Raw genomic sequence first — 12,241 nt, 5'->3', positions numbered from 1 at the left:
GCAGAGGAACCACAGGAAGCGGGGCTGGACCAGCCGCTACGGAACACACACCTCTGCCCAGAGCAGCACCCACCCAGACATGTTAATCGTGAGATGCAGGAAAGTGACTGCCCAGGAGACAAGGGACAGACGCCTCCCACCCACCCTCACCCTGGCTGCTCTGCGTCTTGAACTTGGGCTGGTGACCGGGTAACCCCTCCCTCACACTGCCAGCATCCTGGGTGGACTGGAGCTGTGAGGCTTTGGACCGTGCACGGTGCTGGGAGACCTTAAGAGGCAAAACACCTCCCCAAGTTTTTTATAATCACGCTTTCACTTTGATCCAAAGTTACTCATATAAAGCAATGGTCTTAAAGTTTTATTTTACAGGGTGGTACACTGTCTGAATGACGCGCATGCGACCCAAGGCAGTCTTTATATGCTTCACTCTTCCAAAGGGCGTTAGTGTTGTTGCAGGGCAACAAGTCCCAATAAATTACATTCATGAGACGAAATCAAGGAGACGTGCTGGTACCACACACGATGACAAAGTGGCTCTAAGCAAGCCACTCCCCCACTTCTCACAGCAAAGAGGATCGAGAGCTAAAAATACCTTAGAAAAATCAAACGGCACTGACTGCACCTTGTTATATAAAGGTCAAGCTTGTAAATTATTAATCCATGGTACCCGCAAGGGAGAGATTTAAATGGAAGGCTAAAATCTGGTGAATCTTCTCACTTTCTCTTCTTGGTGGAATACAGCTTTTCTTCGAGGGGGACCGGGACGATCCCTTCACACTCTTTCACTTCCTGGGTCAAAGGATGTTTTACGATATTCGGTCTAATCACATCAATGTCTCGAGACAAATGCTCCATCATGCTTTCAACAGTTGTTGCTGGTGCATAAAAATCCACCAAGAAATACCTGCAATAAAATAAAAATTAGTGAATATCATGGGTTTTTTGTGTCTTGTCTTTTTAAGAGCTGTGCCCAAGGCATATAAAATTCCCAGGCTAGGGGTTGAACTGGCGCCGCAGCCGCTGGCCTACACCATAGCCACAGCAATGCCAGATCTGAGCTGAGTCTGTGACCTGCACCACAGCTCACAGCAATGCCAGATCCTTAACTCATTGAGCAAGGGCAGAGATTGAACCTGTGTCCTCATGGATACTAGTCAGATTCGTTTTCGCTGAACCATGACAGGAACCCCATTTGCGCGTATTCTTAAAAACAGCAATTCCGCTATTTTGGTCAATGTTTTCATTTTAATCTTCCCCATGTAAAGACCTCAACTACCCCCCTCCCCGACACATACACATCTTTGTTGAAAGAGGAACTGCCAGCTGACAGCTAAACTGAAGTGCAATAGATGCCCAACCCCCTTGTCCTGCGAACTTTCCCGTTAACATTTGCTGAGTTTTTCCAAACTGTTAGCTGCTGCTTTTTGTATGTGAAAACCTCTATTGGTCTTCTGATTTTCCAAAAGGTTTTTTTATAAGTGACTTAATGCACCTAAAAGAGACAGTAAGAACCATCAGCCACTCCGAACAAATAAGGGACAAGTTAAGAAAAGCCTGGGGCTTGGCCAAGACTATTCCTATTCCGCACGTTCAGTAACTGACAAGGAGCTTGAATCTTGGGTGAGAGGAAGAATTTAATGCTCATCGGCTCAGACCAGACCACCGCAGACAGGACAGGCATCTCCTACCGCTCACCGGTCTTAAAAGATGAATAACTTCGCCAGTAGTTGCCCGTATGATGATACAAAGGAGGATGTGTCTCTATCCCCTGCCCAACCCACCCCTCGGTTCTAAAAGTTTAAGCCCTTCCTTGTTCGGTTTGGTTAGGACCACAGTGTTGGTTAAAGGACAGTTTTCTGTGCAATGTTTTAAAATTCTCGAATGTTCCAGCTGGTTAAGATGACCTTTGCCATCTCCTACTTTGTTCCAGCCACACTCTTCCCATTCTATGGTCTTTGCACTCATGCCTCTGCTGGAAATGGGCTTCACCCAAGTTCCACATAGGTCACCCCTCACTTCCAGCACGTCTCTGTCCAAAAGTCACCTGGTCAGAGAGGCCCCCACCCGCTCAGCCTCATTGCTCTTACTGCCCTTACCTAATGCTTTATTTTTTTTTCCTAGAGCAGTTTAACACCACTGACACAGTATGTATTTGTTTACAGTCTGTCTCACTCCACTAAAACATAATTGCCCGAGGAAGAGGACTTCAGTGCTGTATCCCTAGCACCCTGAGCAGTAGCTACATCAGGTCCACAGTGAATACCTGACAGTGGCGTATCAGCATGAAAGGTGGAATTCTCATAGAAAGCAGCAAAGGCCAAAATGAAAACGGACAATTTCACGAAGGAAGACAGCGATTAAAGCAAGTATGGCATTTTCTCTAATTCTACACAAAGGCAGAGGTTTAAACCTCATGAGAAAACGTCTCAGCTTCCCAAGTGACCATTCACAAAGCCTAGTGGGAAAGTTACAGAAGCAGAAATAATTAAAAGCAAAAGGACAGAAAAATATGTATCATGCAAAAACACTAATCAAAAGGAAGCTCAAATGGCTACAGTAATATCAGACAAAGCAGACTTCTGAGCAAAGAAAATTATCAGGGGGAATAAAAAGAGACAATACATAATGATGGGTTCACCAGGAAGACACAACAATCCCAAATGCGTACGGACAGATAACAAGAGTTTGCACATACATGAAGTAAAAAGTAACAGACTGAAAAGATAAATAGACAAGTCCTCAACTACCGCTGGAAACTCTGAACATCCCTCTCAGTAATCCATTAGACTGAGTACACAGAAGGTCAGCCAGGATATGAAAAAGCGGACACCACCCTCAACCAACTGCCACCCGACATTTATAGACCCTCCACCCAACAACAGCCGGATATACATTTGTTCTCAAGGCACAAAGACATTTACCAAGGCTGAACATATTATGGGCCATAAAAGGTATCTCAATAAATCTAAAGAGATTTGTGGCATACACAAAAATCTTGGGAAAATCCTCAGTAAGTCAATGAAGAAATTGAAAGGGAAGAAATCAAAATACTTTGAATTGAATGAAAATGCAAACACATCAAAATTTGGAGAATGTCATTAAAACAGTACTTAGCAGTAAATTTACAGTACTGATCATCTATGTATGAAAAGAAGGCCTCAGCTCAATGATTTCAGCTTCCACATTAAGAAACCAGAAAAAGAAGAGCAAATTAAAGGCAAAGTAAGACTAAAAAAAAAAAAAAGAAGAAAAAAAGAAAAGAATAGAAAAAAGGGGAAAATAATAAAAAATCAGATAAACAATAGAAAACATCAATGAAACCAAATACTAGTTTCACCGAGAAGAGCAATAAAACTGATAACTAGGATTTCTTTTGTAGCACAGTGGGTAAAGGATCCAGCTTTGTCACTGCAGCGGCTTCCAAGCAACAAAGTGATATAACTAAAATCAGACTAATCAATAGAAAGAGATAAGACTCAAACTACCAATATGTAGGAATGAGGGCAAACTCTAAAGGTTACAGACAAAAGGCTGGTAAGGCAGTATCAAAACTTTTTTGCAATAAATTTGACAACCTAGTTGAAACTCCTTAAAAAATACAAATGATCAAAACTCACTCAAGAAGACATAGATGACCTGCATAGCCCTATATTTACTGAAGAAATTAAATCTGTGGTTAAAACCTTCCCATAAAAAGGACTACAGGCCCAAGTGGCTTCACTGGTGACCTCTACCTAACGTTTAAGAAAAAAATTACCATTTCTGATACAAACTGGTCCAGAAAATAGGAAAACACTTTTAAACTGTCCTAAGAGGTCAGCATTTCCCTACTACCAAGACCAAAGACGCTACAAGAAAAGAAGAAAACAAAACACAGATCGACATCTCTGTCGAAATGAAAAAATTCCAAGCAAAATTTTAGCAAACTATAATATATATAAAAAAGGACCAATCCTGACCAAGTAGGATTTAGTCCAAGAATGCAAGATTGATTTAACATTTAAAAATCACATTAACAAACCAATTCCAAAAGATGCTAAAAGAAGCATTTAGCAAAGCTCTTTATCTATTCCTGATAAAAAAAAAACAAAAAAAAACCTCGCAGCAAATTAGGGAAAGAAAGACTCTTCCTCAATCTTATAAGGAACATCTTTGAAAAACCTACAACTAACATCATACTAAATGGTCAAAGTATGCATGTGTTCTCCCCAAGAGTGGTAACAAACAAGAATGTCTACCTACACCACTTCTATGAAGTATTTCACTGAAGTGTCTTGCCAGTGCAATAAGGTATGAAAAAAAGAAATAAAAGGCATCCAGATTAATAAGGAAAAAAGTAAAACTGTCTTTATTTTCACAGTCATGATTATGTACACAGAAAAATCTGACCTAGGTTATAAAAAAGATACCAGAGGAGTTCCTGTCATGGCTCAGTGGTAACGAACCCAACTAGTATACATGAGGATACAGGTTCGATCCCTGGCCTCACTCAGTGGGTTAAGGATCTGGCACTGATGTGGGCTGTGCTACAGGTCACAGACGCGGCTTGGATCCCATGTTGCTGTGGCTATGGCATAGGCTGGCAGCTGTAGCTCTGAATTCAATCCCTAGCCTGGGAACTTCCATATGCTGTGGGTATGGCCCTAGAAAAAACAACAACAACAAAAAAAACCAGAGCTCTAAGTGTAGGATTAGCAAGGTTGCAAGATACAAGATCAATAAACAAAAACCAACTGTATTTCTATAAACTAGCAACAATTAATCAGATCTTGAAATTAAATATGACATATTTAGGGATAACTTTGACAAAAGATGTGCAAGACTTGACATTAGAACTGCAAAAGACTGCTCAAAGAAGTTAAAGAAAACCTACATAAATGAAGATGTAAACCCCGTTCATGGGTTGAAAGATTCAATATATTTAGACATCAATTCTTCCCAACCGATCCATAGATTCAAAAGAATCCCAAAATCCCAAGAGAATTCTTTGTTAGAAACTGGCAACTGATTCTTAAGTCCATAAATTCAAAGGACCAAGAACAGCTAAAACAACTTTGATCAAGAATAAAAGTTGACCCTCGCACCTATTGCCAATTAATCTACAAAGGAGGCAAGAAAATACAATGAAGACAGCCCCTTCAGTGAGTGGTACTGGGAAAACTGGACAGCAACATGTAAAAGAATAAAATCAGAGGAGTTCCCATCGTGGCTCAGTGGTTAACAAATCCGACTAGGAACCATGAGGTTTCGGGTTCAAAGCCTGGCCTTGCTCAGAGTGGGTTGACGATCCGGCGTTGCCGTGAGCTGTGGTGTAGGTCGCAGACGCACCTCGGATCCCACGTTGCTGTGGCTCTGGCGTAGGCCAGTGGCTACAGCTTCAATTCAACCTCTAGCCTGGGAGCCTCCATATGCCGAGGGAGAGGCCCTAGAAAAGGCAAAAAGACAAAAAAAAAAAAAAAAAAAAAAAAAAAAAGAATTAAAGAATTAAATTAGAACACACTCTCACACCATGCACAAAAAGAAACTCGAAATGCATTAAAGACCTAAATGTAAGGCCAAAGACTATAAAATTCTTAGAGAAAAATATAGGCAGGATACTCTTTGACATAAATCACAACATCTTTTTGGATCCACCTCCCAGAGTAATGAAAACAGAAGCAAAAATAAACAAATGGGCCCTAATCAAACTTAAAAGCTTTTGCACAGCAAGGAAACCATTAAAAAAACGGAAGGACAACCTACAGAATAGGAGAAAATCTTTGCAAACGTAGAGACCAACAAGGGATTAATCTCCCAAATATACAAACATCTCATACAGCTTTATATCAAAAAAGCAAACACTACAATCAAAAAATGGTCAGAAGATTTAAACAGACATGTCTCCAATGAAGACATACAGATGGTCAGAAAACACATGAAAAGATACTTAACATCCTTAATTATTAGAGAAATGCAAATCAAAACTACAAAGAGTTATCACCTCACACCAGTCAGAATGGCCACCATCAAAAAATCTACAAACAATACATTCTGGAGAGGGTGTGGTGAAAAGGGAACCTTCCTGCACTGCTGGTGGGAATGTAGGTTGGTGCAACTACTATGGAGAGCAGTGTGGAGATTCCTTGAAAAACTAAATCTAGAACTATGATGTGATCCAGCAATCCCACTCCTGAGTATATAACCAGAGAAAACCACTAATTTGAAGGGATCCATGCACCCCAAAGTTCACTGCAGCATTATCTACAAGAGCCCAGACATGGAAGCAACCTAAACACCCATCAACAGAGGAGTGGGTAAAGATGTGGTACATGTGTACAACGGAACGTTGCTCAGCCAAAAAATGGGAAGGAATGAAATGGTGCCATTTGCAGCAACATGGATGGACCTAGAGATTATCACACTAAGTGAAGTCAGACAGAGAAAGACAAATATCATATAAGATCACTAATATGTGCAACTTAACAAAAACTGATACAAAAGAACTTATTCGCAAAACAGAAACAGACTCAAAGATTTTGAAACCAAATGTATGGTGATCAAAGGGAAAGCACCGAGGGGAGGGCCGGACCGGGAGTTGGGACTGGCACGTACACAATACTATACACGAAGTGGATCAGCTACAAGGACCCCCCCGAAGAGCTCGGGGAAATCTACTCAATCGTCTGTGAAGGCCTGTTTGGGGAAAGAATCTGAAAAAGAACGGATGTAGATGCAGACGCGCCTTACGACTGGGTCACTTTGCGATACACCTGAAACTAACGCAACACTGTCAGTCACCTCTATACTCCAACGAAATTTATTTAAAAAAAAAAAGAATAAAGTTGAAGGACTAACATCACATGATTTCAAGACTTATTACAAAGCTGTGGTAATCAAGACAATATGGTATTTGTATAAAGGTATACAACGGATCAGGAGAACAGAGTTCAGAAACAGATCCATACACATGCAAAACTGACTTGAATAAGGGTGGAAAGGCAATTCGGTAAAGACATATCTGTAGGCCAAAACAATGAGCTTTAATCCATATTTGTACCATATACAAAAATTAACTAGCATAAAACATAAAGCTATAAAACTAGAAGAGAACACAGGAGACCTTGGGTTAAGCAAAGATTCCTTAGGCATGACACCAAAAGCACAACCCATAAAAGAAAAATTTGATAACTGAGATGACGTCAAAATTTAAAACTGCTCTTTGAAAGATTTTGCATAATAAAAGGACAAAACATGCACAGGGACTTGCAAATCTCATATTTGACAAAGAACTTACTTCTAGACTATAAAAAAACTCTCAACATTTTGTTAAAGAAACAATTTTTAAAAATGGGCATAAAATTTGAAAAGGCATTTCATGGAAGATATGTAATGGTGAAGAAGCATGTGAAAAGATGCTCACTACCACTAGTCCTTCGAGAAACGTGGTTAAAACCACAAAGAGTTCCCTACTAGGATGGCTAAAACATGACCATGCCCAGTGTCTGCAAGGATGTAGAGGAACTGACACTTTCATACACCGCTAGTGGGAATGCAAAATGACACAACCAACGTTGGAAATGGTTTGGCATTCTCTTAAAATGTTAAACATACAACTGCCATTATGATCAAGCCATTCCATCCCTAGATGTACCCAAGAAAACTAAAGTGTATGTCCATAAAACAACATGTACACTGAATTTCCTAAGAACCCCAAACTGGAAAAGACACAGATATCCATTCAAATGAAAACTGATAAGCAACCTGTGGTACATCCATAAAATGGCCTCCTATTCAGCAATAAAACAGAGTAAACAATTAATACTTACTACCGATGAATCTCATGATAATTTTGCTGGGTGGAAGAGTTTAAAAGATGAGCATATACTGTCCGATTCTACCTAAACACAACTGTAGAAAACATAAGCTACTCTATAGTGACAGACATTGGTGGTTACTAGGGATGGCAGATCAGAAGTTAAGGATCACGAGAAGCAAGAGGAAACAGCAGAGGCGAGACCAATTTGTCATCTTGACTGTAATGATTTCATGGGTTTACACATACATGCAGTTTACCGTGCGTCACTTGTATCTCCATAAAGCGCTGGATTTAAAGTGGTATGGAAGGAGCTAAATGGGCAGGGCTTGGTCAGTGACTTGATAGAAGGTGTCAGTGGTGAGGGAGCAGTTACAGCTGGTGAGGACTCCCAGGGCTTTTCAAGAAATGAAATAAAAACAATGCCAGTTCCTCTGCAACCCAGCAAACCTCCTGAGGCACTGACTCGCATGTGTGCTCACTGATGAGACCACCACTGGGCCTTCTCTGAAAATTACACACCAACCAGGCCAAATTTTCCAAGTTTAATTCTACTGGTTTATTTCTACTTCACCCAACTTAAGAAGAACTGCTCATGTGTTCAACAGCTAATTACTGATTACTAACCTTGAGTGAGGCTCTGAATTAGAGCCTAAAACGTGAGTGTACTCGGCCTCAATCACCTTTTCCTTGCCAACCCCCAGCCCTTCTTCACCCACCCCTGTAACCCCTCAACAATCATGGCTGCCTGGTGAGCAGGGCTGGGAACTCTCATGCCACACGGCTGCCAGCACCTCTCTTCCCTTTTTATCCATTTGTTCTTTCACCCAGTATTCACCAAAATGTCTTGCCTAGCTACCATGGACAAGTTATGACCTCGCCCACTCTGTCTGTCCACATCCTACCATACTAAATTCCAGAGCAGGTGGTTTTTCTTTAAATACACAAACGTCCTCCCTGAGCTCCTTCCTCTGCCCTTGCCTTGTGTCTAGTTTCCCTACAAGCCCTCCTCTTCTGCTTTACTCCACCTAAAGCCCCGATGCCTGAGGCAGTGCACTGTGAAGTGCCATCCATTACATAGGGAAAGCTGGAGGGAAGGGCTTAGTAAGGGCCTGACATGCCCTGGACACAGAGCAACCCACGCAGTCACCACCGTCAGCCCTGCCAGGGCGCCAAGCCCCTTCCCTCCACAAAGTGCACAGGTGTCTCCTGCTCTAGTGAGTTCAGCCTGCCCTTCCTTATGGTCAAGTATTCAAGGTATTCAAATACCATTTCTGGGTTCAGCAAGCATTGTTTTCTGCCATTTTCCATTCTACTAGACCACATTTTTGTGGGCCGGCCTCCAAGTCTGGGTTTCTAAGAGTGTTTACAGCAGCCAACAACCAAGTCGGCTGCCCACACGTCAGCTCTCGTGCAGTCCTCCTGGGCGCTACTCTCCATACGCTGGCGCTCACCAAAAATGCTGAGAAAGAACCCAAATCTTCTGGATACTGTTTTGTGATGGGGGTAAACAGGACCTCCAAGGCTGGAAACTAGAGGCCACATACACCAGACACCCCTTATTTCAGAAATGAAAAGCGAAGTGTCTGAGATAGAATGTTCTTTTAAACAGCTCCAGAGGGAAAGGAGGAGGATGTGGAAGTGGCAACTCAGGAAATGGAAGAAGAGGAAGTGGGGCTGGGAGCTGCTTTGGGTCCAGCAGCCCTCTTCCCAGTGCAACTACCACTCCATGAGCTGTCAATCAAGGCGGCTTCCCTACACAGCCCCTCCTTTGAATTTCATAATGATTAAGCCATTAGTTCAAGGTCAGTCAGCTACTAAGTGGCCACAGCCAGACTTCTAACAAGAGTATGTCTTTGATTCCAGGACAGAAGTAGCCACAAGGAGCTTTGGGATCAATGGGGGACAGAATCAGAGACTACACATGCTGAGGAAGACCAGGAAGATGAGGCCGCCCAGCCCTTTCACGCTGCTTTCACTGTTCTGCACTGGGTCACAAAGTCAGAGGCAGGCTCCAAACCCCACCGTTCCCACTTTGTCAGCTACACTTCTAGCTACCGAGCAGCCAGAATTCTGGAGGTTTCTCAAGGATGAGAGAAGCCCTGGTAACCCTAAGCCTGGCTTCAGGAGGCTGTCATGACCCAAACCCCTCTAGCCTTTACCGTCTTTCACCTACTCTGCCTTCTGTCTACCAGCCATGCCAAGCATCCAACAACCAAACCCAAACAAGAGCCTGGCCAAATGCAAATGGGTTTGTGCCCACAACCACAGCTGTGATGATCATTTCATGCTTATCACCTGCTGATCTATGCCTGGGGCGCACGTGGGCAGAGACTGCTTCTACTCCCATGCTCCTTATCACACCATGGAAATTTCCACAAAAAGGAAACCTCACCAAAACAGAGAAGGGGAGGAGTGGCTCAGAGATGGGCAGGTCTTACTGTATTCAACACCCTGGGTTGGAAGCTGAGCTTCCTACCTCTGCACCCTCTCTCCCAGGGAACCAAGCTGTCTCTCCCCAGCTGTCTTCTCTGGAGGGAACCAAGCCGGGGTCCAGGACAATCTCTGTCTGCCTTAGGGGCCCAAGTACGTGGACAGCAGACCTTCAGGGCCTTCCCGCACAGGAATGCCCTGACCAATTCTTGGCTGCTGCCAGTATATATTCTTTTCCTCACCTATTTTTTTTTTTTTTTTTTTTTGCTTTTTAGGGCCACACCCGTGGCATATGGAGGTTCCCAGGCTAGGGGTGGAAACAGAGCTGTAGCTACCAGCCTACACCACAGCCACAGCAACACGGGATCCAAGCCACATCTGCGACCTACACTACAGCTCACGGCAATGCCGGATCCTTAACCCGCTGAGCGAGGCCAGGGATTGATCCTGCAACCTCACGGTTCTTAGTCGGATTCGTTTCCACTGCACCATGACGGGAACTCCTTTTCTCACCTACTTAACCTGGTGCAAACTTAACCAGTCAATGAACATCTACTGTGGGTAAATCTCAAAAGGAGGCTAAAAAGATGAGGTTCTCGTGGCCATCTCGATCCCCTGGAACACTGAGTGCAGCTGGAGAGCGATGCCACAAGGGCTGCTGTGCTGGCAGAAACCCAGGCTTCTACAACCACGCACGGCTCCCAGTCATGCAGTCATGGACACCGACTCCTAGCTGCTGGGCTTTTCCAACCACAGGTGATCTGAAGAATGACAGGCAAACTATTTCCCATGAAGGAGTGAGGCCTAGGAACAGCCTAGTTACTGAGCTGCAGGTCTGGGCAGCTTCTGCAAGGACCCCTTTCCCAGGACAGCACAAGTCCATGGGGGTTAGGTGACAAAACAACCCTGGAACTCCCAATATCCCACTGAAGGCTGCCATGGAAAAGCCATTCTAAAATTCAGACAAACTGCTGTGCAAAGTAAGGGGGCAAAAGAGGGGCTCAGTGTCACCAGAGAGGCCTGCCCTATCTTCCTGCCGGCCCGAGAGAGGGGACGAGCAAGAGGATTCAAGAAGCGCCCCCAGGTATCAATGTCTGCTTCTCCCCCGAACCCGCCAGGCAGAATGGAGGCACAGGACCGAAGTCAGGACACACCAGACTCCTCATCCCCATCCTCACGATGAGCTCCTCACTCAAGGTGGAAGAGCTTCGAGTCACGACTACCACTGCAACTGCCTAGACGTGCCCCATAGCTGACATTCCCATAAGAAAAAAAAAAAAAAAAATCAAGTCCTCCAAATCGCTCGTTTCCCATTCTTCACTTTCACTCTGATCAATGACTAAATCAATCAACGGACCAATCATTTTGGAAAAAATCAGTTTACCAATCTGAAATCTAGGTATACTAGACATTCTCGGCATCCCCCAACCATGTGTTCAGTGGCACCAGTGAAATGGTTCTGCACCCCAGGGAGCCAAGGATGCTGTAAACATTGCCCTGGTCTTTGGCACAAAACCCAGTGGTGTGGACATTTCAAGGCATGTTTTCCCACATGTGGTTCTAATTATGGAATCACTTCATTCACAGGGGAGACACCCCCTTCACCCACGCACCTCTTTTCTATAGAAAAGCACTCGGGTTTTAGGCAGCCTCAACTCTGCCCAAGTAGAAGTAAGGAGGTGACTGATACCAGCCAGGCAAGGAAAGAAAGGACAAAAAAACCACAAAGGTTCAGTACACTAACACGTTTCTCATTAGAGTCTTGTGTTTCAAACTGGAGGAAGGGGGCGCCATCTCGTAGGCAGAACGGCCCAAGGGGTCTTGAAGGTGATAATGAACCCTCCTTTGTATGTCTGAAGATACTCAAGACAAAACTCTGTGACTGAAACCCCACAGAGATTTGAGAAAACCCACAGAAAGGGCTTCCCCCGGCCAGGCCAGGCCCAGTGTCACCGGGAACACTCCATCCCCAGCACGGCTGCAAAAGAGAGGCAGCCGTCCCCAACGCCCTTTCTG

At 43.9% G+C, this 12,241-nt stretch overlaps 1 protein-coding gene across 1 annotated transcript in view; it reads right to left on the bottom strand.

Annotated features, from left to right (window-relative positions):
- Positions 338-12,241, bottom strand: part of MRPS6 (mitochondrial ribosomal protein S6) — a 68,868-nt gene continuing 56,964 nt past the window's right edge. The window contains exon 4 of the mRNA XM_021069846.1: positions 338-904. Coding sequence (XP_020925505.1) covers positions 715-904 — 190 coding nt within the window. The 3' untranslated portion in view covers positions 338-714. The remainder of the gene's footprint in view (positions 905-12,241) is intronic.

The sequence above is a fragment of the Sus scrofa genome, chromosome 13, assembly GCF_000003025.6.
Source record: "Sus scrofa isolate TJ Tabasco breed Duroc chromosome 13, Sscrofa11.1, whole genome shotgun sequence".
Classification (NCBI taxonomy): Eukaryota; Metazoa; Chordata; class Mammalia; order Artiodactyla; family Suidae; genus Sus; species Sus scrofa.
Note: the sequence above shows the minus strand (reverse complement) of the source record. Positions and strands in the feature narration are given on the sequence as shown.